Source organism: Globicephala melas, chromosome 13 (genome assembly GCF_963455315.2).
Source record: "Globicephala melas chromosome 13, mGloMel1.2, whole genome shotgun sequence".
Classification (NCBI taxonomy): Eukaryota; Metazoa; Chordata; class Mammalia; order Artiodactyla; family Delphinidae; genus Globicephala; species Globicephala melas.
The window spans coordinates 66312320-66339962 of NC_083326.1; the positions used below are offsets into that span (position 1 = coordinate 66312320).

At 58.3% G+C, this 27643-nt stretch overlaps 2 protein-coding genes across 9 annotated transcripts; one reads left to right on the forward strand and one right to left on the reverse strand.

Annotated features, from left to right (window-relative positions):
• Positions 1 to 2687: 2687 nt before the first annotated feature.
• Positions 2688 to 5402, forward strand: SELENOM (selenoprotein M). Its single transcript, XM_030860838.3, has 5 exons — positions 2688 to 3067; positions 4260 to 4295; positions 4501 to 4535; positions 4897 to 4975; positions 5059 to 5402. The coding sequence occupies exons 1-5, from the start codon at positions 2948 to 2950 to the stop codon at positions 5215 to 5217; spliced, it is 429 nt and encodes a 142-aa protein (XP_030716698.1). The 5' UTR covers positions 2688 to 2947; the 3' UTR covers positions 5218 to 5402.
• A 174-nt stretch (positions 5403 to 5576) lies between these two features.
• SMTN (smoothelin) lies at positions 5577 to 27643 on the reverse strand. 8 transcript variants are annotated; one of them, XM_060310440.1, is made up of 21 exons: positions 27549 to 27643; positions 25674 to 25804; positions 20893 to 21041; positions 20426 to 20519; positions 20261 to 20339; positions 20056 to 20153; positions 18825 to 19145; positions 18664 to 18736; positions 17981 to 18052; positions 17379 to 17900; positions 17021 to 17193; positions 13775 to 13927; positions 13613 to 13688; positions 12372 to 12536; positions 12210 to 12272; positions 11939 to 12005; positions 10865 to 11038; positions 10552 to 10669; positions 9723 to 9874; positions 8600 to 8763; positions 5744 to 5881 (listed from the first exon to the last, which is right to left on the reverse strand). In XM_060310440.1, exons 2-20 carry the CDS (start codon positions 25722 to 25724, stop codon positions 8619 to 8621), a joined length of 2745 nt encoding a protein of 914 aa, XP_060166423.1. In that variant the 5' UTR covers positions 25725 to 25804; positions 27549 to 27643; the 3' UTR covers positions 5744 to 5881; positions 8600 to 8618. The 8 variants fall into 8 exon arrangements, with proteins under 8 accessions (XP_060166422.1, XP_060166421.1, XP_030716697.1 ...); XM_060310439.1 differs by lacking the exon at positions 8600 to 8763 and having other exon boundaries at positions 5577 to 5881; positions 10552 to 10666; XM_060310438.1 differs by lacking the exon at positions 8600 to 8763 and having other exon boundaries at positions 5577 to 5881.

A 27643-nucleotide genomic window follows, 5' to 3' on the forward strand; every position in this document is an offset into this window, starting at 1 on the left:
GCTGGTCTCAAACTGAGCTCTGACCCTGGGTCACACAACTCTGGTCACATACTAGTCCCTGACCTCAGACTGTGCACTGAATCTGGTCAAAGGCTGAGCCCTGAACATAGTCACAGACGGAGACCAAATCCCAGTCACTGACTGAGCCCTGACTCCAGCCCCAGACTCAGTTCTGAACCTGGGCATAGGCTAAGGACAGACCCTGACCTTGTCTGAGCCTGGTTTTATCACAGACTAAACCCCAAACCCAGCCCCACCTGAGCAGGGCTGCTGGCCTAGATTACAAACTGCCCCATAAAGGCATGGATTATGAGCAGAGATCTGTTCTGGGAGATCCTGAGCCTCCCATGACTGCTGATGCCGGAATGTTCCTGGTACTGTTGTGGCCAGTCACTACCATCAGTTCCACTAGCTGGCTAGTCGACACTCAGCAGCCCAGGCTATGGCCCCTCCAGGACACAGAGTCCAGGTTAATGCAATGAGGGTGGTTTGGTGGCACCTGTCCAGTGAACAGTGTGGGCCCATGGGGTGCTGAGGTTTGGCTCTGTCAGCAGAAAAGCCATGGGCTCCACGGGGCCTCTGGATTCAGCCAATCTGAGGCCCTTGCTGGGGTGTGGGGTGGGGTAGAGGGAACCCATGGCATATGACCCATTCTTTTTGTTAACAAATATTACTGTTTGTGTTTAGGTAACACATGTTTATTATAGAAAACACAGAAAAATATTGTAAAGGAGAAAAAAAATTCACCTATAATTTCATCTACCAAGAGATGACCATTTTGACTTCTTGGGTTGTTTCCTTTAGATTATGGTTTTTGGTGAAGGCGTATGTATTTATATATACATATTTTATAAAATCCATTGGCTACTCTGTTGCCGCCATACATCCATTGCAGCTCATATCCTTGACAATCTTCAGGAATGGGTCCCAACTGGTTAAGCCAGGGAGCATTTGCATTTCCCCAGACACTTGATTAGATCATGGATGGACCTAGTGAGATATAAGGAGACTTTTGCTGGGGGTTTTGGGAAAGAAAGCTTGTTTTCTCTCCTGAGAAGTTTACCAAAAAAAAAAAAAAAAAAGATTTCCCCTTGCTTAGATATGAATGAAGAAGTCTGTGGTGGTACTGGTTACTACCGGCAGCCATCTTGACACCATGAAGGTAATTGGGCTAATGATAAGCTGATGTTATAGAAGCAGAATGGAAAGAGATCAGGTCTTGGTGGCTTTACCAACCAGATCAAACCTCACCTGAAGCCCTCCCTGCCTGGACTATTTTGTTATTTGAGCTAACAGATTCCTTTCATTGTTTAAGCCAGTTAAACTTGAGGTTTCTCTGACTTGCAGCCCAGAGCATCGCAACTCCCAGCTGATATTACTGTTTCATAGCTTTTTAAAAAAATTTAATACCATAACTATGAACATTCTCCATGTCATTCAACAGTATGCTGCATCATTTTAAACAATTGCTTGGTTCTCTACCCTAAGGAGGTATCACCATTTATTTAACTCATCCCCTGCTGTGACATGCTTCTGTCTTCTCTCCAGTTTTTCACCATGATAAACAGTGTCTTGATAAACATCTTGACCTAACAATTGATTCCCTCTCTGAAGATTACTTTGGGTCAAATTCTGAGAAGTGGAATACTGGGTAGAAGAAATATTTTTAGGGTTTTGATTTACTGTGTCAAATTGCCTTTCAGAAAGCTTGGATGAATTCCCACTTCCACTGCAGTAAATAGAGTGTTAGACATAGCCTGTCATTTCAATAATCTGGATAGAACCAATTATATTTACTGTGTCCTCATGCATTTATAGAGAATGGATATTAAATAACAGCCCTAAGTCTATTATTATTATATCTTCACAATCAAGTCAGTGAATGGGAGGTAGCAGGGTATGAACAAAGGGCAGAACTGACTTTTCCATTAGGCTCAGTGTCTAGGGCCCATCATACTTTTAGGGGTCCACAAAAATATTTTAATTTTAACTTCCTTTAAAATCGGAAGAAAAAAATGAATAAGTAATCATGAATCCAGCCTGGATTACATTCATTTTATTAAATCAAAGCAGTTGTAAAATCCAATTTTTAATATATGTTTTTTAATAAAGGAAGGGGCCCAGGAAGGCAAAACTGGTCATAATGCAGCCTTGGTTTGATGTTGAGGAGGATTCTGAGTCCCAGGCTAGATTCGGTGGGAAAGAGCATTGTGATCAATGTGCTGTGTCTGCCTTAGGCTTGAAGAGAGGAAGTAGCATGCTGATCTAGTTATCTTTGTCTTGGTGAGATGAACACAGGCATGTTTTAGGTTCAAATCCCAGATCCACAACTTAATTGTTTTACCTTTCTGAGTCTGTTACCTAACTTGTAAAACGGAGTTCATGGGGCCATTCTGAGGTACTGTGCCAGGTACTGTTCTAAAGAGCTTTCTAATGTGTATTAACCCTTTTATCCTCCCAGCACTGACGTAATATTCCCATCGCCACACGTGTGCTCAGGAAATTGAAATCCAGATCGGAATTTCATCCAGAGAAATAAAAAACACAAAAAAGGATTCCCCAGGCCTCAGTTTCCCCATCTTCAAATCGGGTGTCTGACCCAGAAACTCGCGTGTCCGTCCGCATCCCGCCCGCGCCCCCTGCCGGCATGAGGGGGCACTGCCTGGCCGCATCCTGTCGGAGCGTCCATGCTCTCTGTCAGCAGAGGGAGGGTGGACACTCTCGGGGCTGGGAAAGTAAAGGGCTGAGGGCCAGAGAGGAGCCCAAACCCCGCCGGGAGAGCGCGGGCGGCCCCCACGCAGGCCCTGGGCGGAGACCGAGAGCTGGGGGCGTGGTCCCTAGCGGGGTGGGACCTCAAGCAGGGACCTGGCCAGCTCGCGGGCCCAGACGTGGCGCAGTGGCCGGACGGTTCACCTCTAGCTTGCGGATCATCTTCGGCCGGGTTTCAATGCGCCTCCCGCTGCTTTCGCCGCCTCTGCTGCTGCTCCTCGCGGCAGTCGCGGCCGCCACCACCGCCTTCCGGCCCGACTGGAACCGTCTACACGGCCTGGCCCGAGGCCGGGTAGAGGTGAGTGCGGCGGCCCCCAGGCTAGGCACCACCGACCCCTAACCCCGTGGCCCCTTGGCTTTGGAATCACCGCCCGTTCTGACCCAGGACCCTCCCGACTCCCATGTCCCCCTCGGCACCAGGACTGTCCCTCCCACTCCCCAGCCCCAGAACGCCCCAGCACCCACCGTGGAAGCCCGAGACCACCGATCTTGAGGCCTGGAAATCTGAAACCCTCCCCAGTTCCCCATCCGGCCAGACATTGGGCCCCAGACACATTGGCCCTGTCCCCTAACTTCTTCCGGCCTATGACTTTCCCAAATCTGTCCTCTGGAGTCCAACCTCCCATCCCCCCATCACTTCTCTTTTTCCTGGAATTCCTCCCCACCCCAGTTCCGGTTGGTCTCACTCCCTTTGCCTGGGAGACAGGAGACTTTCTGGGAGCCTCCCTGCCACCTGGCTGGGAACTGCCTTACCACTCTTACTCCTCAGCAATCCCCCCACCCTCCCCTGCCATGAAATGCCCCACCAAAGTCCCTGTGTAACTTGGATCATCACAGACCCTCTCTGGGCCTTGGTTTTCTGCCTGAAAAAAGCTAGGGGGGTGGCGAGGGCGGGGAGGAGGGAGGACTAGAATGGTAATTCTGGGGTCTGGACTCCCCTTCAGGGAGTACAGGGAGGGGCCCTCCCAGCCTCCTTTGTTGGGGAAGCAACCAGATGGTCTGTAGGGCTAGGCTGCAGGTGGCAGGGAGAGCCAGCTCTGCACCGGATGAGGTAGGGACCAGATGGTAGGTGTCTCTAATAGGGCCTCTCAGGGAAGTTCTGAGCTGTTTCCTTCTGGTCTGCCTCCACCCTGAGGTTCTAGGGGCCAAAGACCAGGTCCAGGTCTCTATGGCCTGAGGGGGTAGGGTGATCATTTCTCTTGGGCATTGGGCATGGGTCAAGAGTCAGTAAGTTGTGCAGGCAAGAGCCCCAAGGCTGGTAAGTTTCCTTTGGGTTTCTGGTCTTGCTCCTCTTTTCCTCTGGTGTGGGTGGGCCTCGGCTTTCCCATCTGTACAGAGTTCCTCCTTCTACCCACAAGGGGCCTCCACTTCCACATCTTAGGAACTGCTGTTCCAGGGAGTAATTCACAGCTCAATCCAATGCCCAGCTGGGGAATGAGAGTGAGGGTAGATGTGTTACTCCTGACCTATGCCATTTTGTTCCCCTCCAGACATGTGGGGGATGACAGCTTAATCGCCTGAAGGAGGTGAGTTTGAAGGAAGGGATCCCCAGTTCTGTCCCCCCTGAGCCTCTTTGGGGGTGGGCAACATGGTCCCAATGACCGGGTGGGGAAGGTTCCCTGGGCTGGGAGTCAGGAGCCTACACCTTGCTTGCTGTGTGACCTCACTGGGCTTCAGTTTCCTGTTGGTACCTGGAGATGGTTGGGGTCTGATGTTCTGGTTCCTCCCCAGGTGAAGGCCTTCGTCACCCAGGACATCCCACTCTAGTATCCTCTTTCTGTTCTTGGGGAGGGAGAAAGGGGAGGGTATCTGCAAGAATCTCCTTCCACTTAACTTCACAGATAGGGATGACAAATGGTCTTCAACTAACAAGTGGGATTGATTGATAGTGGCTGCCCAGCGAATTCTGAGGTGGTCTTGGATTGGCAAGAGAAATTGACTAGTGATGACTGCCACAGACACCGGCACAGAGAGGAGACCCCCTTACTTCTTCGAAACCTAATTTCCTCACGTGTAAATGGGTATCCCTGCCCTGCTTGGGCAGACGAGGTAGTGTTCACATCGGCAAGTCCCCAGGAGACCCCACCTGCCTCCGCCCACCACTACCCACCTTAACACCATCTCCAGCCACAACCTGGTAATGAAACACCTCCCGGGGGCCGACCCGGAGCTCGTGCTGCTGGGCCAACGCTTTGAGGAACTGGAGGTGAGGCCTGGGGAGGTGGACAGTGGGGAGGAGGGGCGAGAGGCGGGGCCCGGCGCGCTGACCCCGCCCCTCTTCTGCTTCAGCGAATCCCACTCAGCGACATGACTCGCGAGGAGATCAACGCGCTGGTGCAGGAGCTCGGCTTCTACCGCAAGGCGTCGCCCGACGAGGCTGTGCCCCCAGAGTACCTGCGGGCGCCCGCTAGGCCCGCCGAAGGCGCTCCTGACCGCGCTGACCTGTAGGTCTGGGGACGCGGCACCACCCTGCCTGAGCCCTGGGGACAGAATGAAGCGCTCAGCGGCCCGGGAGCACCACCCTCGCTGAGGGCCGACGCCCAGTCCCCGAGCCAGCAGGGATGGAGTTGCGGGGGTCCCTCCTAACCCTCTTTCTTCCCTTCCCAGCTCCACTAAATCCCCTTCCGCCTTCAGCGAGACTCGACTCCTTCTTTGATGCGGGCGGGTGAGGAATAAGAGCTCCCCGAATACCCATAGGAGACCGCGCATCCCCAGCTGCCTGCCTGGCTGCCAGAGTGGGGACGTGGGCACACCTTACCCAGCTGCCCTCCATTCAGCCCCCCAAGGGAGGCAGAGAGGAATCAGGGTCGTTGAAAACCAATAATTTATAAAAACGCTGTGTGTGTATGCGTGGAAAGGTGTCGCGACAGACAGGGCAGCGGTGGGCAGGCGCACAGGGAGGGGACGGTGCCTGGATGGTGGGGGCAGCTTGCCGCTGCGGCCTTGCGGGCGGTGGGGAAGCTAGACATTCTTGCCGCGCAGGCGCAGCTCGTGGCGCCGCAGGTGGTTGTAGAGCGACTGCACGTAGGTGAAAACGCACTTGGGGTCGGGCTTCTTGCCCATGATCATCATGTCCTCCACCTCCACGAGGGGTACGCAGTCCACCAGCATCCTGCGGGGAGGGGGGCACGGGGGTGGTTGTCAGTGCCGGCCCCGACTCTTGCGGCGACCCTCTACCCAGAGGTCTTTACAACGCCGCAGCCCGCTGGTCTTCCATAAACTCGACTCCTGATCGACTGAATGGGGGAAAAGCCTTCTAGGAAGGCAGAAGCCCCAGGCCCCAGCCACCCAAGCCTGGAGGCACCTCTGTGGGGAGCAAGGCCAAGGCATGTGGAGATTAAGGAGGAGATCCTTGCCCCATCCCTGCGCCCAGGCGCAGCAGACCCAGCACAGGGTTGGGGTCTCAACCCCTAGCCCGGGGGAGGTCCTCACTCCAGACCCCACCCACTTCTCTCTGGAGGGCCGCCTCCTTCTCACCCTCAATGGCACACTCCAGCTGGCACAAGCCTCTCAGTTGGGCCGTTGTACCCAAGGGGCCTCAAATCTTTCCCTGCACCCAGGACCCACTCCAGTGACCCTCTGGGCCCAGGATTATCTGCCAGCTCCCTGGCTTGGTACCTCCTGCAGAGCAGCCTGAGAACCCCCATCTGCCTCAAGGGACATCCCTGCTGTGTGAGATGGTGGCCAGGGAGGTGTGTGTGTATGTCTGAGAGACAGTTCTTTAACTCTTATTACCCACTTGGGTAGAGCAGGGGAAGCAGATGAGTGTCCCAATCAATACGAACTGGACCAACTACATCACATTCAGGGGCAGGACTTGCTCCCTCCCATGTGCCATGCCTGGCATATATATGACAGTTAGCACTGTCAATGTTGTTAAGTGAGTTTCCTTTGGCAAGGAAGGCATGAGGGCAGGAATTGCTCCTGTTCCCAAGACACCCAAGGGCCCAGGACTACCTTCCATCTTGTGCCTTCAAGGTCAGACCTTCAATGTCAAACAATGTAAGGGCTGGGGCCTACTCTCAGCTCACCAGGACTCCTTTGGGGAAGAAGCCTGGGAAACAGGAGACCTGTTTCTGTCAAGGCTCTACTCCTGGCCAGCTGTGGAAGCTAGAGAAAACCCTGCCCCGTGACTCAGTTTCCCCATTTTTCTGCAATAGTATAGTCATTCTTTGCTTCATTTGAGTCCTTGGAAGCACCTAGGATGAGTGAGAGGTTTCTGACTCTCTTGTTGAGGTGCTATGTGCCCTTGAGGTTGTCTCTGCCCCAGCTTGTTTCAGTTGTACTATGGTGAAGAGGCGGCCTCTCTTTGCAGCTTCTTCCAGCTGTGGCTATCTCCCCAGGGATCCTGGCCTCTCCCAAAGTGGAGCTCCCTCCCATCTCTGGTGTCTTCCCTGGAGACCTTATAAAGCCATTGTTTACACCGGGGCTCACGGCTCAGGGCTCCTGCTGCCCCAGTGACAGGCCAAACACCAGGCAATTCGAGCAACAGCACGGCTGAGTCACACTTTCCAACTGGAACAGGGCCGGACTGGGGCCCATTCCCTCCAGGCTGGCCTGCTGGGCAGCAGCTCCTAAGTCCATATATGACCTGGAGACAGCACCAAGCCCATCTTTCCCTCACCTGCACAGCTTCTCTGAGTATATGTGTGCACGTGTGGGCTGCCCCCCACAATGGCTCCAGGCCCCAAGGGGCATCTGAGTGCACTGCTAGCTCTGTCCCTGATTCACATTACTTTAGGCAATCCCCTTTCTCCCTCTGGGCCTTCGTCTTTTCTTCTCCCTACAAAATGGGTGGGAAAAGTGATGGGGCAAGGAAAACAGCCACAAGGTGGGGAGTCTGGAGTTCCAGTTTTTGGCCCTAGCTCTGACCTAACAACCCCTGGCACGCTCTGAGCCCACCTCTCTCCTCTGAGCTCCTGGTCTGTAATGGGCAGTTAGTGCAGGATCTGAATTCTCTACTGTGGCCCTGAGGTGAGATGACCAGACAGGAAATGCCACAGCTGGCTTGGGGATCCAGGACTCCCACCAGAAATAACTTCCTGTTAAACTGGCCTCACGCCTGAGCTCCTCAACTTGGAGCATGGCACCCCCAACTTCCCAGTGCACAAACTGGAGGCCTGGGAGGCTTCCCTGACCCTCATTCTCCCTCCCCAGTGGGTCCATCAAAAACCCCACCCCTCCGCTTAAGCTTCTCTAACTGTCTAGTCCATCCCCTCCCCTCCCCATCCCTCATCCAGGCCTCACTCAAGGATTGTTCTTCAATGCTACCAGACCACATATATCCCTTCTCTGTTTGAAAACCTTTTATAACTCTTGTTGTCCTCAGAAGGAAGTTCAGACTCCTGACTGTGACCCCTTCCTCCCCCTCACATCCAGACTAAATAAACTTCCTTCCCTTCCTGGGTGTGCCATGCCCTCCACCTCCCTCGACCCCACCCCTGTGCACTGGCTGATCCCTCTGCCTGGGACTCCCTCTCCTTAAGCCTGAACTTGTCATTCAGATGCCAGCTTAGTTTGCACTTTTTTGAGAGCTGTCCTGGACCTGCCAGCTGGGTCGGGTATCTCCCCGGGGATCCCATGGCCTCCTGGGCTTCCTCCATCTCAGTCCTGCCCACCTGGCTCATCACTGCCCATTGAGGAGAATAGCCTTGCCTGTGAGGTCCTGAACAGAAGATAAGGCCGTGCCTGGCTCCTTCTGGCTCTTCTCAGGGTCCCCCTGCTTCCCCACCCCCACTCCTGCCATTTCCCTGGCTTTTCTTTGTGCCCCACTGAGCAGATTCCAGCGGGGCAGCGTAATGGGACAGGGGAGCAAGGCGGCATTCCTCACCGTGGGACCCCAGCAGGGGTTAGGACTTTTTGGTTTTTACCAGCCCCTTCTGGACCAGACAGCGGTAGAACTCCTGGATGTACGTGTACACGCACTTCCAGTCAGGCTCTCGAAGCCGCACCATGTCCTCTGTGTCCAGGAGCTGCGGGCAGTCCGCATGGGTCCTGGGGAGGGTAGGGGGCCGGGAAGGGGCAGGGGGGCGGGGCCCGAGCGGGGCAGCAGGGGAAGAGGCAGAAAAGAGAGAGGGGAGGAGAACAGAGAGACACACACATACACACACAGAGACATGAGTTCAGTTACGTTCTCAGTGCTGCAGTCTGCCAGCCCCCCGCATGCCCCCTCCCCTTTGTGGACGTGCCGCTCACTACCCATCACTAATGGTGTGCAATGCAGACAGGGGTGGGGGGCCAGATCAGTCACAGGTGCAGAGAACTCTCGGGGCAAGCGGGAGGGAACAAGGGGTGGGGGCGATGGCGTTGGCGCTGAGGTTGGAGAGGAGGGCCGTGCCCCAGGGAGGGGGGGTGAGGGAGGCGTGAGAGGAGGTGGAGGGAGGAGAAAGAGGAAGAAATCCGGGGGGAAATCAGAAAGAGAAAGATAGAGAAAGACAGATGGAGGAGGGTGATGAGGGTGAGGTGAGCAGATGGGGCAACGATTCCAAAGTGGAGGGCTTGCTGATGTCCTATATAAGCCTCTGGCAACACCTATATAGGCTGGGCGGGCACGGTGCCCGGGCCAGGATCCTCCTTTTGGAATCTCCAGCCGGGATCCCGTGGGAGCAGGAAGCTCTGGTGATAGTGGGAGGAGAGCAAGACAGAGAAAGGGAGAGATAGAGGGAGAAGGGGGCAGAGGGAGAATGGAGGGGATATGGACAGGGCCACCTGATGGGCCTTGGCCTGGGCTGGTAGGCGGGCCTCTGGCTCCTTCGTTCCGGTGGGCACCTGGCACATTCAGCAACAGGTGGGTGGGGTGGAAGAGGATGGGGGCTTTCTGGGGAAGGGGGTCTCAGCCACTGAATGACAGTGCAGCTGACCAGCTCCAGGGGGCCTCAGGGCAGCTGGGCCCGGCCCAGATGCCCAGCCCCAGACGCCCAGCTGACACCAGCAGGGCTGGGACCCACACTTACTCAGCGGATGAGAAGGCCACCTCGAAGTTCTGGCGCCGGTTCTGTGGGCTGAGCTGCCCATAATCGAAGGCTTCAGGGAAGAAGTTGTGCACCAGGGCACAGAAGGCCATTCCGTCACTCCAACTCGAGGAGAAGTTCTGGATGTCCACATGCTATGGGTAGTGGGAAGACTGGTCAGCTCTCTATGTCCTCCACCTTCCAGTATTTTGTTTGTTTTGTTTTTTAACCACACATGAGGCATGCATGCAGAACTTCCCCAATCAGGGATCAAACCCATGCCCCCTGCAGTGGAAGTCTTAACCAGAGTCTTAACCACTGGACCACTGGGGAAGTCCTCATCCTCCAGTGTTTTGGTAATCCAGATCTAGGGAAACTGAGCTCAGAGAGGCCCTGTAGCTTGCTCAAGGTTGCACAGTAGGTAGCCTCCTCCAACTCAGTTTGTTAACTCCCGTGTCTGTTGCTTAGGGGGACAGAGTGACCAAGAGGCGCAGCACCACCCAGCTAAGGCCATGGTCATGCCCTCATCACTCCTTCCCTTATGTACAGAAATTTACCCAGTGCCTCTGACAGAACAATGAGGAGGGGACTCTAAGGGTGGGGTCTGGCCCTGAACTGTGCCCACAATCCAAGGGCCCTCATTAGGCCCTGCCCCTTAATCACTTATCCTGGAATGTAGGGCATGTTATGTGTCCTTTGAGCCTGTTTCATCCCAGAAGAGGAATTCCCATCTTCTCTGCCAGACATGGTGGCTGTGAAGGGTACAGCTGCAGTTGGGGCCTTGTGAGGGTGAGGAGGCCCTCGCCTGGCCACCTGGTCTCACAGAGCTCACCTCGTAGCCACGTGTCTTGGCTCGGCACCAGTCCAGCAACATCTGCTTGATGCTGTTGGCATTGGGGACACCGAAGCTGGTGGAGCGCTGCACAGCTGCGCGGGGTCCGCCAGAGCTGCTGTGGGGGTGGTGTCGGGAGCGGGGTTACAAGGGGCGCCTCTTCCATCGGCCCACCGAGTAGGCCCCAGCCCCGCCTTCTTTACCTTCAGGCCCCGCCCCCCACAGCTCCAGCCGCTCCCTTCTCGTCTCTGGCCCCGCCCACCACAGCCCAGACCCCGCCCCGTGCGGCCCCGCCCCGCCAACTGCTGCTCACCAAGCGGTGCCTTCCTTCTCCAGCTTCTCAATCATGGCCTTACGCGCCTGGGAGGCCGAGGTCTTGGGCAGGCTCTGCGCCTTCATCAGCTCTTTCTTCTTCTCTGCCTGGAGTTTCTCCAGCGCCGCTAGGCTGCCGGGCCGCGGGCTGGCTTCATCCTCTCGGTCGAAGATACTGAGGGGTGGGTATGCCACTGTTAGGGCCGGGGAGGGCCGCTCCTGAGCCTCGATCCCCACGAGTCAAGGGAGGGGCCTTGTCACACTCCAGATCCTACTCTCTTGCGGTATCTTCACCACCGGCAACGCCGGCCAGCAAGGGAGGTGCTCTCATCACATCCATTTTACAGAAGAGTAGACTGAGGCTCAAACGACAAGAAAATGGGAGCCAAGCTCTTTTCAACAGACTTGGACCCTGGGGAGTTTTCTGCGAAGGCTCATTGTATCGTCAGGTTACAGGTGAGCTTAGATTCTGGGCCCTATCAACTAATAATGACAACCAATGTGATAACAGTAATGGTAATAATAATAATAGCTAGTGTCTATTGAGCCTTTTCTATGTGTCATTTTAAACTTCACAAGAGTATGGAGGGGCTCTTACCACTTCCACTGAAGATGAGGAAACAGAGGCCTTTGGCCTTAGATTTCAGAGAGCATGGGGGGCAGCGCAAGGACTTGAATATAAGTCTCTGACTCAGAGTTCCTGGACCCCTCTGGTTCCCAGCCTGAATTCTGATCCTACCTGCCCCAAAATGCTCTATAACATCGGGTGTATCCCACCTTCATGGGGCTAAGATGTAAAGATGCTCTGTGACATGGGACATGGTCTGTAGACACTGGGAAGTGGCAGTGCCACCAGCAGCTCAGTGTGGTGAGGAGGCTTCTCTAAGACCCCGAGCAAATCTCTGGCCTCCCCCATGGTGCGGTTGAGAATTAGGTGAGATGGCAAGGCAAGCAGGAGTGGTTTGACTCCCACTCTGCCCCCCCCAGCTGTGTCCCCTCTTGTAGAATGGGTGTGCAGTGAGGTCCCCTGAGACACTGACTCCTCCATGGTCTGGGAGTGGGTACCTGTGCTCACCTGCCCATCTTCTTGGATGATGAAGAGGAAAAGGTCTTAGTTTGCATCATGGTGCTGCCACCACCATCTGCAAGAAAGGGGAAGGGGAGCAGGGTGAGGTCCTGGGCTGGATGTGGGAGATGGGGCGGGAGGTTGGTAGAGGGATGGAGGTAGCCACAGGCAGAGAAGAGAAAGTGACGGCTGGACAGAGAGACACACAGATGGAAGTTCGGAGAGAGTTTGAGGAAGGTGGGCTGGCAGGCAGGCATGAGAAGACGCCAGGCGGCCTTACTCTCTGAGCGCCTCACAAAACTCGACTCCACCGTGGTGGTGCGGGCCGTCCGTCTGCCATCATCTGCGGGGGCAGGGATGAAAGGAAGGGTGTGAGGGGCACAGGGTCCAGCAAGGTAGACATGTTCCCACCCTGAGCCCTGATCTCTGCTCAGCCCCTTACTGGAGTGGACGAGCCGCTCGGTCTTGGTGACAGTGCTGACAGCTGAGCCATCGGCTGTCTGTTGGCTGTGTCGCGTGGTGGTCTTGGTGGCCGTGTTGCCACGGCCCTCCCCTGGGCGGGCCCGTGTCTCTTGCAGCCGCCGTTCCCGTTCCTTGTCCCGCTGGTCTGGGCGGGGAATGCCCCACGCATGCCCAGAAGGCCGCCATCGCCCACAAAGCACATATGCACAGGCACACGGGGCACACAGATGGGGTGGAGGGCAACTTGTTAGCAATACTGAAGACACAGGGGACAACGGTCCTCTCTAGGAGTAGCTGGGGGTGAGGGGGTAGCTATAACTTGGGAGGGAATGGCGGGGTGTGGTGCACTCAGAAACAAGGGGACATGGAATAGTTGAACTCAAAGGGAAAGTATTTGGGTCCAAGAAGGGAGTTTCTGTGGGAATGAGAAGCTGAGTCCGGAGGGAGTATCTCCATCTAGGGAGGAAGCAGCAGAGGCCAGGGAAGGAGAAGCTGAGTGAGGGCAGTAGCTGAGCAGGCCTTCAAATAGGTCTTAGCAGGGAGAAGAGCAGCTAGAGGAAGAAATATCTAAATCCACGGATGGAGTGATTGTAGGTATCTGAGAAGCAATTCGATCCAGGGAAAGGGTAGTTGGGAGAGAAGCTGACAAAGGGGGTAACTGGGCCTAAAGAAGAAGCAGGTGGGCGGGCATAGAGGCTGGGTGGCCATCCGTGGGCCCTGCAGGAAGCAGCTAGATCCAGAGAGGGAGTAATTGAGAGTATCTGGAGAAGCAAATGAATCTAGAATCTGGAAGAAGGAATAGCTGGGTCTGGGGAGGAAGTAGCTGTGTTCAGGGAAGGGGAAGCAGGGAGGAAGCAGAGGCTAAGGTGGTCATCGGTGGACCTTGAGGAGAGAGAAGCAGCTGGGAGAAGGAGTATCTGGATTCAGGGAAGGAGTACTTGACAGAACTTGGAGAAGCAAGGAGGAGTAGCTGGGGGAGAGAGTAACTGGGCCTAGGAAGGAGAAGAGAAGCTGGTTCTCGGTCTAGGAAGCGGGAGAGAAGCAGCTAGGGAACGGAGCAGCTGGATCTGGGGAAAGGAGGCAAGGGAAGAGCTGGGTCTAGAAAAGGAGAAGCTGAGTCTAGAGAAGAAGGTGGGGAGGGCGTTACTGAGCTGGAGTGTCCACAAATGTACCCCAATGAGGGGAGCAGCTGGATCTAGGGGGAGGCATGGGGCTCTCTACCTCTCTTCCTTTGTCGGAGCTCACGTAGCGCAGCCCGGATGAGCTTCCGCTCCTCAAAGTCCGTAGTTTGATCCAGCTGCAGACAGAGTCCCTGTCATTGCCTATCTGGTGCCTGCTGGCCCTGGCCCCTGCCAACCCCCAGTCCACCAGATCTGGCCATACCATCTTGTCCAGGACACTCTCATCCTCAATGGTCATCAGCTCCTCGGTGCTCAGAGGGCTCCGCCTCTCTGGTGCTTTGTCCACGCGGGTCTGCTCGGCGCCATTGGCCACCTCCACTGCTGCAGAGGGGGGCTCTGCTGGTTCTGGCTCCATCTGTGTGGTGCGGAGAGGGCATGGACTTTAAGCAGGGGTGTAAATGAAACCAACCATGCCCCAAAGTACAGGGGGCCAGGCCCTGGGGCTTCTGGCACAGCCTTTGAAATACCGCTAGCCAGCTGGACTGCCTGCCCAAGGATGACCATGTTGATGTCAGGCTCACAGAAGAGGTACTGAGAACCTTGTTGTAGGGCTTCCCATGTACCCAGAACTGTCTTAATAAATTAAGGGAGGCAATAATGGTGATTTCCATTCAGTGGTGAGCACTGTATAAACACTAGGTATTTTACTGTCCCTATTTAACAGAAGGGAAAACTGAGGCTCAGGGTAGCTGCATGACTTGCCCACAGTCCTTCTATAAGTGTGATGCAGACTGGGATCTGAGCTGAAGCTAGCCTAACTCCTGAATCTGAGTTCCTTCTGCGGCTTCATTCCCAGCCCCCTCCCAGGCAGGCTGTGCTCTGTCCTGCCTGCTCCCAAAGCCTGGGTCCTCCTGGGCCAGTGCCCAGGCAGCAAGCACATGCCCGCCCTCAACACACCAAGGGAGCTGGACCAGGGCCCATAGGCTCCTGACCAGGTGTCTGACCGGGGCTGCCCAGAGCCAAGTCCTCTCTGAAGCTCGCCCCTGCTCCCCACACCCCCTAGCATGAATCACCCCCTAAGGGGCCTCCAACCCCAATCTAGCCCCCCACCCCTCCCAGGGCATCTTCCCAGCCCCTTGCAGACAAGCCCCCAGCCCAACTATCAGAGCCCCTCCCCTCCTGGCAGGGCCTCTCTGTTTGCTGTAAGAGTAAGGAGAGCCGAGGTGGCAGCTGCTTCAGGGAGGCTCAGCCTGGCAGGGGCAGGGAGTGGGGGTGGGGCTGGAGGCTGGGCCCCGGCCAGGGGCTGCCAGGGCAGCCGCCACGTGTGCCTCAGGGCCAGGAGCCTGGCACCATCTCGCCTCAGTCTTGGAGCGCTAGTGCCCCAGTCCCCTGTACAGATAGGTAAACTGAGGCTCAGAGAAGGTGGTAGGCCACCTAGGGTCACTGAGCAGAGGCAGAGCCTGGCTCAAAACCACCCGCCTCCCTGCAGCCCGTAAGGACTTACGAGACTGCCGCTGTGGGCAGGGCTTGCAGAGGAGCGGCGGCGGGTGCTGAAGGCAGGCGGGTGGGCCACAGGGGTCCCAGCATCCTCGGCCGCCTGGAAGAGGGCCTCAGGGTCCGCAGCGGCCAGGAGCAGCTCACTGGGCTCCAGCTCGGGCTCAAGGTCAGGCACAAGTGGGACCCCCAACCGCAGGCTCAGCACCTCCACCTGCCTGCCCAGCGCATCCAGCCGCCGGCTCAGCGCTGCTGTCTCCGCCCGCAGCTCTTCAGCTGCCCGGGCCACCGGCTCCACGGCCGAGCCAGCTGCCTCAGCTGCCTGGGTCACTGCCGCCCGGCCTGCCTCCGCCACTGCCCGCAGCTCCTCCAACGCCCGGCCCAATCTCTCCTCGAGGGCTGCGGCCAGCTCAGACCTGGGCCCCGGTACCCCCGGCATGGTGATGGTGGGGGCTCTATGGTGGGGTGACGAAGGGGGCAGTGGTAGGGACTGCTGCTTCTGTCTGGCAGAGTCAGTCTTTGCAGCTGGCCTGAGGGCGAAGGCAAGGGCAGTGGGCCTGCCCCACCCCTGCTGGCCTCCCAGCCCGCCACCTGCCAGCTGGGGCTGTAGCCCAAATAGAAACCTATTCTGGGCTCCCTCTGGAGGGGGCAGTGGGGGAGGGGTGGCCTGCCCAAGCAGGCGGACCGCCAGGCCTGGCCCTGGCCCTGCAGAGATCACAGACTGGCAGTACAGCAAGTCTGAAGGACTGCCGAGGCTGGGGCCCCATGCCCCATAGGTGGGGAAACTGAGGCAGGGAGTAAGGCATGGGCCTGTCTGGGCCACCACGTGCATTAGCCGTGAGGACCCAGTCTGCCAGACTCCAGAGCCTGCGTCCTCTGCCCTCATGCCATGCTGTTTTAGAAAGCTTTGAACCGATGGGGGCAATGGAGGCACAGAGAGGCGGGACTTCAAGCAATCTGTAGTAGCAAGTGCCTTATCCCTGAGATAAATGTCCTCTGCCTGCCTCTGGTGCTCAGATCCAACCACAGACTCTGAGCAAGTGCATTACAGGCACGCGATTTGCCTCCCCTTGGTTCTGGCTGGGGAAACTGAGGCAAGTAGGTGGTCATACCTGGCGCTCCCTGTGGCACCTCCCATCCACCCCAAGGGCCTCAGCCACCCTCTCCTCACTCCCTTGGCAGAGAGCAGTTAGGTCCTGCTCTGTGAGGTGAAGGGTGCTTTCCTGCCCCCACCCTCTCCCTATCACCCTTGAGAAAGCCCAAAGCTGGCTCTAGCCATTTCACCTCAAAGTCCCATTCAGCCCCTGGAACAGCACAGAGGCCATTACCTGGGCAGCTGGGCAGCCCGCTGGGGAACCCTTCCTAGGCTGAGCTCCCAGCCAGCTGATCCCGGGCTCCAGAATGAATAATGGAAGGGTGCGGCAGATTCAGTTCCCGTGGCACCTGCTAGGCTGCTGCCTCACCTGACTGGCACCCCCTTGCCTGTCCCCCCTCAGTGCTTCTGCCCAGGCCCCCCCTCACCCCGAGATGTTGACGCAGATGGTAATCACTAATCTCCAATCTCCTAACGGGCCAGGCTGATCTTGGATGAGCAGATGAACGGCTCTGCACCTTGGGGCTGAGGTTCAGTATAGGCTGGGAGCAGGGCCACTGGGGCTGCTACAGGAAGAGGGGGGCAAGCCCTTATTACCCTTTTCTGAGCCTCAGTTGTCCCATCTGTTCACGAGGAATGAACCGACCAATTCTGGAGTAAGGACCAGAGATCATCATGTGGGAAGCTTAAGGCCAGTACAGAGTGAGCTTCTGACATGTCTAGTGGCTGATAGGTGGGGGTCTGGCCTTAGCTCTGCCACCAACTGTCTGTGGACTGTGGTCACCTTCTCTCTGTGGGCCTCAGTTTCCTGTGTGTGCTGTAGGGGAAGAGCAGAGCAGAGGAGCCCTGAGAGCCCTGCACCCTGAAGCAGTCTACATGAGCAGGCTGACGGTGAGGCTGGTGGGGTGAGGAAGGGCTCACCTTAATGCTGCAGCCTCCTCGGCTACCAGGGGAGGCATGGCTGAAGCTGGTGACGTGAGTGACACTGCCCAGCCGAGCCACGTTCCCAGGGCTGCTGATATGCGTGATGGTGCTCTTGCCCCCACTGCTGGTGCTAAGGAGGGTGGGGGGCGCCCGCAGCCCCAGCATCAGTTCTGGATAGGGAGAAGGACTATGGTCAGGATCAGGTGGGGTGAGGGTAATTCCAGTCCAGGTTGATGGCGCCCAGTGCACCCTCTGGAGACACCCTGAGCCCTGACCACAGCATCTGTCCTATGTGCAGAGCTGGGTGGCTGCAAGCAGTCATCCCCAGCAGTGGGGAGGCAGCGGGGAGGCCTACCTGCCCTCTGGTTGCCTGTGGGCAGCAGCACCCGGCCCGTGGAGGCCTGGCCCCGGCCATCCTTGATCTCGATGGTGAATGTGGTCTTCATACTGGCCCCTGGCTCAGCAGTGCCCACGGCCACGGCTAGCGGGGCACTGGGCGCCTCTGAGCGGGCCATGGGCCCCCCTGCTCTGTTTTCAAGGGGCCTGACAGCCAAGCCCCGCCCCCTGGGGCCCTCCTCCCTGGGGCAGCTCTGAAGTTGGGCCAGGGGCCGGGCTGTTCCTCGCTGATCCTTGTTGAACTGGGAGGAGGTGTCACTGGGGCCCCGTGAGGAGGGGCCCCTGGAGGAGGAGGCAGGGGTGGTGCTGATGTGGGAGGAGCCTGGGAGCCTTGCAGGGGTCGAGGGACCTAGGGCTGCCCGGAGTGGGCCTTCCTGGAGCCCAGCAGCCATAGGAGAATCGGATGTGAACTTGCGCACACGGTCCCGTATGGAGCCAGCCCGCTGGAACAGGGAAGGTCCGCTGGCAAGGGGGGTGGGCTCTAGAAGGGACAGGAGGGCTGTCAGTGGTGGGATGGGACAGGGACTGCCCAGAGCCCGGGGTTGTGGGAACTGGCAGTACCTCGGTTCTGGACTGGCTGGCGGGGGCTCAGCACAGACAGGGAGCGTTGGCAGGGGCGAGGGCCAGCCAGGTCTGGCAGCATGGGAAGGCGGTGGCAGCCATGTGGGTGCAGAGAGAGGAGAGTGGATGGTGGGGTCCACCTCTCATAGTCCTCTCTTCCACACCTCCTCAGCCTCCCAACCCCTTCCTGCACCTCAACCTCCCCAGCCTCCCCAGACCATCCTGCACCTCCCACAGCTCCTAGCCTCCCCACTCAGCTGCGTCTCTCTTACAGGCCCCTCCTTCCCTGACCCCGGGATAACTTGGACACTCCTGGGGGCTGGGGCTAGGCTTGGGCTAGAGGAAGGGTGCCCAGATTCTCCCTGCTGATGGGGATGGTGGACACCCCCCTGGCCAGCACTGCCCACGGCTCCAGCTGGGAGATGGGCGCACTCCCTTATTGGGGAAAAGAATGTGCCTGAGGCCTGTTGCCTTTCAAGGCTGCAGGGAGGCCTCTGGCCATGGGTGCGGGAGTGGGGGGGTGGGGAGGGGTGGGGACACCTCAGGAGCAGTGGGAGGAGTGTCAGAGCCTGCCTGGACCTGAGGGGCACTGGAGCCATCTAGGCACAAGAACCCATTTTCCAGGCAGGGAAGGGGAGGCCCAGGGAGGCAGATGCCCCTAGCTATCTCTGCTGGAACCCTACCTGCTCTCTTTGTGTCGGAGGGACCTTTGGTAGGGCCATCAGCAGCAGGGGGCTCTGTGGGGCCAGGCAGGAGCTGCAGGGGAGACACGGCATGGGCAGGGCCTGACTCCCAGACTGGGGAGCTCACCTGCCTAGCATCCCTGTCCCTCATCTAGACTCACCTTGTTGACCACCTGCCCCTCCGTGCTGGGGGTGGCTGGAGGCTCCTGGGGCTCAGGGCTGGCAGCCCTGGGCGGGCTGGGAGGTGGCTTGGGGCCACCCAGAGCCTCAGTGGCAGGGCGTGGGGCCTCGGCAGGCTCCAGTGGAGGCTCAGGAGAGGTAGTGGGGGGTGAACTGTCGGCTGAGGCAGGTGAGCTGGGTGTGCCCCCAGGTGGGGCCCGAAGCAGTAGTGTCACTGTCGTCACGTCATGGCTGGTGCCATTGGGGGTTGGAGTTGGCTCTGGGACCTCTGCCTGCTGCTCCTGTTCCTCTGGCTTTGGCACCTGCGGGAGACCCGTGGGAGACCCACAGGATGTGGCCAAGGCTCTCCAGGCTGGCAGGCACCCAGGGCAGGGCATGCAAAGCAGAGGGGCTGGACACGGTTTCCTGCAGGCACATCTGCACAAGCACGGTCACTGGCACACCATGGGCCGTCTTTGATCCCCACTTCCCAACCTCTTGGCACTGCCTAGTCAAGGGCAGTTCAGAGATGACCAGATCCTAATGGCAGGGGTTGGGGACAGCAGGAGACCTGCTGGGGACTCCCAGACTTAATCAATTTCTGGCGTGGAGGCCCCTGACCCCTGGCCTCTGCCTGGTTAATTATGGGGTTAGTGGGTAGTCCTGCCAGGACCAGGGACCCAGCGGCCTCTGCTGGCCACTTAGGGAACCTGCACGACCCGACCTCTCACCCACACTCCCTGGAGAACAGAGCCGAAACTGGCCCCTGACAGCAGGACCTGATAAGCCAAGGTAAGGAACTGGGCTGTACGGAGGGGGAGGGGCAGCCTCAGATGGTTTAAGCTGGGCAAGTACCAGGATCTGATTTTCATTTTAGGGAGATCCCTCTGTCTGCTGAGTGGAGGCTGGATGGCCAGTGTGGGGATGGAAGGTAGGTGTGGAAGCGGGGAGGCCAGCAGGGAGGTCAACAGGGTGGTAATGAGTGACAGTCAGGAACCTGGGAGCAGTGTAGACAAGCTGGTTTTGCGGGGGAGGCCTGGGTAGAGACAAACTCTGGAGTGGAGACATGTGACTAGAAATTGCCTGGGAGAGTGGGCAGAGGCCTGACAGAGTCCCACTGTCCCCCAAACACAAGCTGGGGGCCCCCTCAGTTAAGTACCAATCTAGCAAAGACACATAGGCGCTCTGTGCTGCTGGCGTCCATGGGCACAGGACCTTGCCCACATCCCTTACCTCACACCGGTCCAGCCTGTGTGCTGCCCGCCCCTTGCTGTCCTCTCTTGAGCCACTGCTGGGACGCCCGCTGCACAACCTTCCAGCCAATGTGGCGGCTGGAGGGAAAGGGAGAAGTGTCAGGTGAGTGGCAGGGGGTCAGGGTGAGGCGTTGCTGGGGGCAGCATGCAGCAGGGCAGGGGTGGGGCCAGGGCAGGGCACGTACCCTCAATCTCCTGGGCCCGTACACGGCGGATGGCGGCTCGGATCAGCTTGCGTTCCTCGTACTCAGCAGCGCCTCGCAGCTGTAGGTGAGGGGTGGGCCACGGGTATGTGGAGTCCAGGTCTTCACCTGCCCTGCCCCCATCCCCTGCCCTGGCCCAGGCCTCACCAGTGTGGTCAGCTCCTCCACATCACTCATGGACTCCAGCCGTCCTGCCAGCCGCGCCAGAGCAGCCTGCTGCTCAGCCTTCCGCTGCTGAGAGCTGCAGGGACACCATGACTATAACCTCCATTGCCAGGGCCAGGTCATAGAGGATGTGGGCTGAGGGCAGAGGCCAGGACAGGGTACCTGGAACCTTGGCAGAGGGGCAGGTAGCTGTGCACACCCTCTGGCTACACGCTGGCACATGCACGCCCATGGACCTGAGCGCTAATATCACATGGGCGTGGCCAGGACACCATGACCGGCATGTGGTCCGTGCCCACCAACATCCCTGTGTACTCCAAATGCGTGCCTGCGCTGCCATTTGCACACCCAGATGGGCAGCAGACACATGGCTCATGCCTGCCTGCACAACACGAGCTGAGCCCTGGCACATTCAGCCCCACCTGCATGTCCAACCCCTCGCCACTCACTGCAGCCAGTTCTCCTTGTTGTCCTGCCGCTCGGCACGGAAGCGCTTGGATGCCAGGGCCTCCTCCTCACGTTCCAGCTCCTGCCGCTGCAGCTCCCGGATGGCTGAGCGGATGCGCCGCCGCTCTGCTAGATCCGCTGTGACCTCCAGCTGCAGGGCAAGGGGTGGTGAGGGGCAGGTCATTTTGGCTGCCAGGGATGGAGGGCGGGCACTGGCCGCCCACGGCTTGGCCTGGGGCACAATGAGTGGTCTGTCTCCATTCCCTCTGCCCCAAGCCCGTCATGTGCCTGCCTGCCCACCCAAACTTGGTCTCAGGGGGAGACTCAGATCATGCAGCGAGGGCTTCTGGACACCCCACCGTGGACTAAGATTCACAGAGTGGGCAGCCAGCAACCACCCACCTGTGCCAGATGCCAAGTCAGGCGCTCATTCCTGTGACTCGACTCCTGCCTCTTAGAGCCCTTCATCAAACCCCCAAGAACCAGGGAGTCGTGGCAGGAGGAGGGAGGCCATCCTATGGGCCCCTAACAGTGTCCCTGGGGAGGGAAGGGTGATTGGGCTGCTGGAATCTAGCTGTGAGCACGAGAGACTCCCAAAGTACCACAGCCCTGCTGATGGGTGGCAGCCTCGTCCACACTGGACAGATGGGGAAACTGAGGCAGGGGCAGGCCCTCAGGAGTCATAGCTCCCTGCCTGGCTGGGGGCTGTTGTTCTCTCTGCACTGGTCCTGCTCTAGCCACTACTGAAGGGGCAAAGGGGCCGGGGCTCAGAGTGGGAGGGCCAACACCCCTGGGTGCACTAGGGTCCACCCAGGGCCCTAGAGAGGGCATCCATGGGGGACAGGTGCTCCCACCAGCTTCTTAGCCTGTCACTCCCTGGGAAATTGGGGGTGGCTGGTCTAACCAGGTCCAGGAAAGGGCACCTTCTCTGGGCAGTCAGCCAATCCTGTTGCCCCGCTCACTCCTCTACCCCCTACAGAGACTCTGTGGCTCAAGGGAGAGAGGACAGGCCCAGGGCCCCCAGGAAGATAATGGCAGAGATAAGCCTCCAGTGTGGGTGTGCGCCAGGTGGGAGCAAGTATAGGCAAAGTGATTTCCTCCGCCCCCACCCCCAAATCATTCAGGGGTAGGCCCAGGAACCCTCTCCCTTCCTTTTTAGTCTCTTCTCCCATCATTCCTTCCTGATCTACAGGGGAGCCTGGTGGGAGGGGGAAAGGTTTCAGCAGGGAGTGTGGGCTGGCCCAGCTTAGCCATGAGCTCACTTGTCCCAGTCTGAAGAGGGTAGAGACAAGTGACAGAGCCCTCCAGGGAGCCTTCAGTCTTCACATTCCTGAGGAGATATGGGAGGGCTCCCGGAAGGCTCAAGCCAGGACCCCCAGCTGGCTCCAGCCCCAATCCAGTCCTGGCTGGGTGGTCAGGATCATATCCTTAACATCCCTGGTCTTGGTTAACATCTCATTTGTCAGATGGGACAATGGCCTCCCTTTAGGGCAGTGGGTGAGGATGGGGGCAGTGACTTGGGGTCCTCCCCCACCTTGCGGAGCTATGTATGGTTGGTTCCAACCAGTCAGGATGGGAGAGAGAGAAGTGAGGGCAAGTGAGGACAAGATACCCAGAGGCATCTGTAACATTTACTGAGAAACCATGTGCTGGATCCTGTGCTGAGCCCCTTACTTGTCCTAACTTCACAGAAACCCTAGGCAATTTATTACTCCCATTTGACAGATGAGGAAACTGAGGCTCAGGGGGAAGTGATTTGCTTATGGTCAAGTGACCTGAGCCAGGATTTGAACCCAGGTTTCCATGACTCCAGGGCTTTCCCTGGGCTGAGGATATCTCTGTGGCTGGGGTCTGTCTGCTATGGTGGGTACCTTGAAGATCCTTGTACTATATTGGGGACCCTTCCAGCCTGGACTAGAGAGGCCCTGGGGCTTAAGGGGGCCTATCATGTCGGGGGGTGGAGAAGGTTCACCTTCCCACCCTCAGTCCTGGCCTTGACTCAGGCCCAGAGCCCTCTGTGGTACACTAGGAGTTTCCGGGCTTGAGGGGACAGCTGGTCCAGACCCTCCTGTGCAGAGGGTAAAGAGGCTCAGAGATGCAATGACTAGCCCTTTGTCTCCTGTGTGTCCCTTCCCAACCCCCTGGGCTCCAGAGATGGGGTTCTCCTCCCTGAAAAAAGCCTGATGTGGGAACTTGGTCACTTCTGCAACCCCTGGGAGCCTCAGTGTTCCCCTCTGGAAAATGGGAGCCTCTGTCTGATCCCCCGAGTGGGTGGGGCAGGGCTGTGGAATGGACAACCTCATCCCACTGGTCACCCTCCCGCATGACCCTTCCCTTTGGGCCTGGAGACAAAGGTCCGCCCACAGTGTCCCTGATGTGTGTCCTGCGTTCCCCGTCCTCTCAGGCCCCACCATCCTGAGTGGAGGGGGCTGTTCTTGGGAGGGAAGGAAGTACAAAGCGCCATTGTCCACTGGGGGAAAGGGAAGGAGATGGGGGGGTTTCCGAAACTGCCCAGTGAAATTCTCCTGGGAGGAAAGAGGGTGCTTCCTCTTCCCGGGGGGCCGGGCCTCCGGGTACTTTGTACCCTCGCTGCTGGGGGCGTCTGACAGGCCCCGGCGTCTTCCTGGGCCTCAATCTCCCCACCAGCACTACGGAGGAGACTTTCCAGGCATTCGCTCAGTTCCAGCTCCTCCAGTTGACCGATGGGGGACCGGCCGGCAGTGAAGCGTGGCCTAGCCAGGGGGCGCTGAAGGCCCGCGGGCCCCGCGACCTCAGCCGCCTGCACCGCCCACGCCTCTCCCACGCAGCCCGGTGCAAGGCGCCCAGCCAGGAGCCAGCAGGACAGGAAGCCGCCCAGGTTCCGCCTGCTTTAACATCCCCGATTACAGAGAGGAAACCCAGGTTCACAGGTCACCCAGCTAGTGAGTGTCAGAGCTCGATCTCGAACCCGGGACCGAGGCGGAGGGCGTCCCTATATGTGGCGGAGGAGCACGTGGTGCTCGTGTCCCCAGGTGTCTCCATCCCGCACAGCCCCCCTCCCTGTTCGCAGGAATGTGCAGGAGCCGAGGTTGGGAACGGGTCCCCGGGTCCCCAGATCGGCCGGACGCTGGGGCTCGGGTCAGCTTTCCCTTATAAGGCCCGGCCCCGCGGGGAGGAACCCGGCTCCGGACGCCTCAGTTCCTGCCAGGAGGCCGGCGCCCGGGGCGGGACCCTCGGCAGCGCTGGGGCGCAGTAATGGCGGGCGCCCGGCGGTGGAGGACCCCGGTCCCGAAATGGGAAAGACCTCCGGGGTCCCGAGACGAGGGGCGGGGTCTTGCTAGTCCTTTCCCAGGGAGGGGGCCGGGGTTGGGGGAGGGCGGACTACAGCCAATGCTCCGGCTTCTCTGAAACCCTTTTCCAGCACCCAAACCCGCATGGGGTGGGGGGTGGCGGCTGGAGAACCCTGAGCCTCAGAGTGGACCCCTAGAGAAGGGGATGAGCAAAGGCCTGGCTTTCTCTCCACTACCCACATTAGGATTCTGACTGCCTGATGGGAGGTCGAGCTGACGTGGTGGGACCCTTTGGAAACCCATCTCCCTCAGGCTGCACACAGCGCCTGTGGCGGTGGCAGACACCCAAAGTCTAAGGTGCTGTCCGAGGACACAGAGGCCGAGTGCCTTGGGTAGATGATGGCAGTGGCTGGGCACTGCCCAGTGACTGGGCTGAGCTAGCTGGCTCCAGCCCCTGCCTCCAGAGAAATGGTATGGGGGTGGGGTGGGTCATTTGCCTTCTCCCAGGGAAGGTAAATCTTTAATTTACCCGCTGGACAAGGGTCAGGGGCTGGGGGGCGGAGCTCTGGCCCCTCTTCCAGTTCCAGTGCACCCTGCCCTTGCTGGTGGGCACATGCCTGCCCTGCTATATTGCCCCACATCCTCTCTGTGCATGATATGTGTGTTGGGGGGGAGGGCGGGCTTCAAGAAGAAGCTGGGGAAAGGGGATAGAGTGGGCCCATCCTTCTTCCATGCCAAGATCTGGGCCCATGCCTCATTCCATCCCCATGCCAACTGTAGGACCTAGATATTATGTTCACACACATTCCCCCCACCTCCCATTTTACAGATAAAGAAACTGAGGCTCAGAGTGGGAAAAATGACAGATTAGATGTCACAGTGTTCATAAGGGTCCCCAAGGCCTGTCTCTCTCTATGGGCTCTTTTGGACTTGACTTATCCAGGTCTCTTGGTCCCCCATGACCCCTTTTGGGGTTTGTTTGGATCCTGGCACACGCTTTTCCGAGCTGGGTGCCGTTGGGCAGGTGACTTCACCTGTCTGAGCCTCGGTGTCCTCCTGGCTCTTGGAGCTACTGTAACCATTCTGTGAGATGGTGTGCTTAGCGCCCAGACTGCTCCCTGCTGTGCCCTGGCTTATTAATCATTGCTGCTACTGTTATCATTGGGCCAGCCTCCAGGGGTGGGTACTGCCCAGGCTGTTGCTTGAGAGAGGCAAATCCAGCCTCCCCACACCTGTGACTGCACATGGGTGAGTCCTTACCAGTTACTATTTAAACAGGTGGTGGCAGTGGGGGGCTGGGAGGAACAAGGCCTCAGCACCTGGCATGGACAAGCACATGCCACCAAGGCCTCTGCATCGGCCACGCGGAACAGGCCCCAGCCCTGTTCCCCGGAGCCCTTCTCCTGCGCCCTCCCCCATCACCTCCTCTTGTCAGCTGAGAGGTATCCTGGACAGGCCCTGCCTCTCTGGCCTGTCTTGTCTGTCCTCATAGTAGGGATAATGGAACCACTTACCAGCTTCCGCAAGGCTCCCTCATCCAGCCCAGCTAATGTTTCGTCCGCCATCTTGCTGGCCCCTAGCTCTGTCCGTCGCCTCCTGGTGAGTTCCCCAGTGCCTTTGGCAGCTGACACCAGCTCAGGGAATTCTGCAGGGGACAGACATGAATCAGGCCTTCTGGGGCCTCTAGAAACCACAGGCACTTGGGCTTTGTGCCTCAGTTTCCCCCTCTAAGCCATGATTATCCATTGGTGTTTGATCCTTATCTGTGATGTGACTCCTGGCTGGGAGGTGCCCTCTGCCCTAGGGTAGTGTGCTGGAAAACTCAACAAACCAAGAGTAGGAGTCCCTGGTTCCAGTCCAGCCAGCTGGACTGCTAGCTTGCTGAGTGGCCTAAGCTGGGCCCTTGCCATATCTAAGCATCAAACAGGGAGGGTAGGGACCTGGATTGTGAAGCCAGGGCCCAGTAAGGCCCACCCAAGCTGTGCTCACCACCAGGGGGTGCCCACCACACTCCACAGCTTCCTGCCCCACCCACCCATCCCCAGGGCCTGCCCAGCCCCCACTCACCCCAAAAGCTCAGCCTCTGGCTATGGGCTAAACCCATATCCAAGTCCTTGCTGCCTTTGCCACTCTCATTCCCCCAGGTAACTTAAGCCATTGGAGGTAACATTCTGTCTTCTAATTCTTGAGGACAGCCCTCTGTACACACCCCTCTCCACTCCTCCCCTTCCCGCCCTCCCCCTGATGCCAACTGCCCTGACCTCATGAAGCCAGGTGTCCAGGCACCCCGCTCCTCCTGCCAGTTCACACACTTAGAATTCAATTCAGCTGGAAGAGCCTTCAGAAACTGATCCGTCCAGCTTCTGGACTTAGGCAAACAGGATTGGAGAGGACCAGAGGATTGTCATGGGGGAAGGAGGATCCCAAAGACCCAGAGGGCAGGGAATGGATTTAATCTTGGCCACCTCTAGCTTCTGAAGTCCCCTTCCAAAGTGCCCTCAGGGGCTCAGGACACTCCTTCTTGCTCTATCACTGCCTATCAAAATGGCCCCCTAAATCCTGACCCAGCCTCCCAGTGTAGCTCTTTCCTTCCCCCTGCAGCCCTAATATCTTTCTGGAATTTGAGGGCCCACAGCGTGACACACCGTAGGTGCTTAGTTAATGTATGGTGAGTGAAATGGCCCCTGGATTGCCCCCGCTCCTGTTGATTCATCACTCAGTCATCCCTTCCCCCTCCCCAGTCACTTGTCGAGTCATCCCATCCAGTGAATGGGTCTGGGGAAGGTCCTAGTCCACACAGTTGGGGTTCTTCGGACTCTGCCTGTTCAAGTCGCTGCTTGCTTTTCCCATCCTTGTAGGCTCGGACAGGTAGCAACCTCCCAGCCGCCCTCTGCTGGGGTCCTTCACTTAGCAATCACCAGACTTGGGTTCTGTGGACACTCTGAGTTCCCCCATGTCTTCTGAGGGGCAGGGGTCCCTAACGCAGAATCTAGGACTCCCAGGGAAGTCTCTTTCTCCTCAGGGATTCCTGCCGCTGCTCCACTCCAGTTCCATGGCTCCCTGTCACACAGTGTGAGGTCCCCGAAGATTGCGAGGGGTCTCAGAGGAACGTAGGAGCTTCCTCAGGGTTTCTGCCCCCACAGACTAGCACCCCTGAGGGTCGTAGAGCCTCCTGGAGGTCCGTGAGCGTCTTTTCCCCAGGCCTCAGAACTTTATCGCATGGGTTAGAGCCCCTGTGGATGGGTGGGGGCTCCCAGGTTCAGGAGTCCCATAACCCTGGGAGTCCACCTATCCGGGTTCCACTCTCGGACCCGTCGGGGATCCTGCTGCCGCCCGGAGGTCCGCACACCCACCTCTTAGTCCGGCCCGCCCGCCCGGCACGGGCTCACCTTAGGTCGTTCGGGATCCAACAGATGGATTAGGAGCGGTCAGGCGGAAGGCGCCGCGACCGGGATGCCAAGCCCGCTCAGCAACCGTCCCCGGG

Bases quoted from the DNA above. Each gene is read 5' to 3' on its own strand.
- SMTN (XM_060310437.1), bottom strand. From the start codon at position 25,724: ATGGCGGACGAAACATTAGCTGGGCTGGATGAGGGAGCCTTGCGGAAG. The intron at 20,520-20,892 runs GTGAGTGGCGAG...GTGTCCCTGCAG, and splicing joins AACAAGGAGAACTGGCTGCA to CTCTCAGCAGCGGAAGGCTG. The intron at 18,053-18,663 runs GTAGGGTTCCAG...CCATGCTGCCAG, and splicing joins CTCCGACACAAAGAGAGCAG to ACCTGGCTGGCCCTCGCCCC.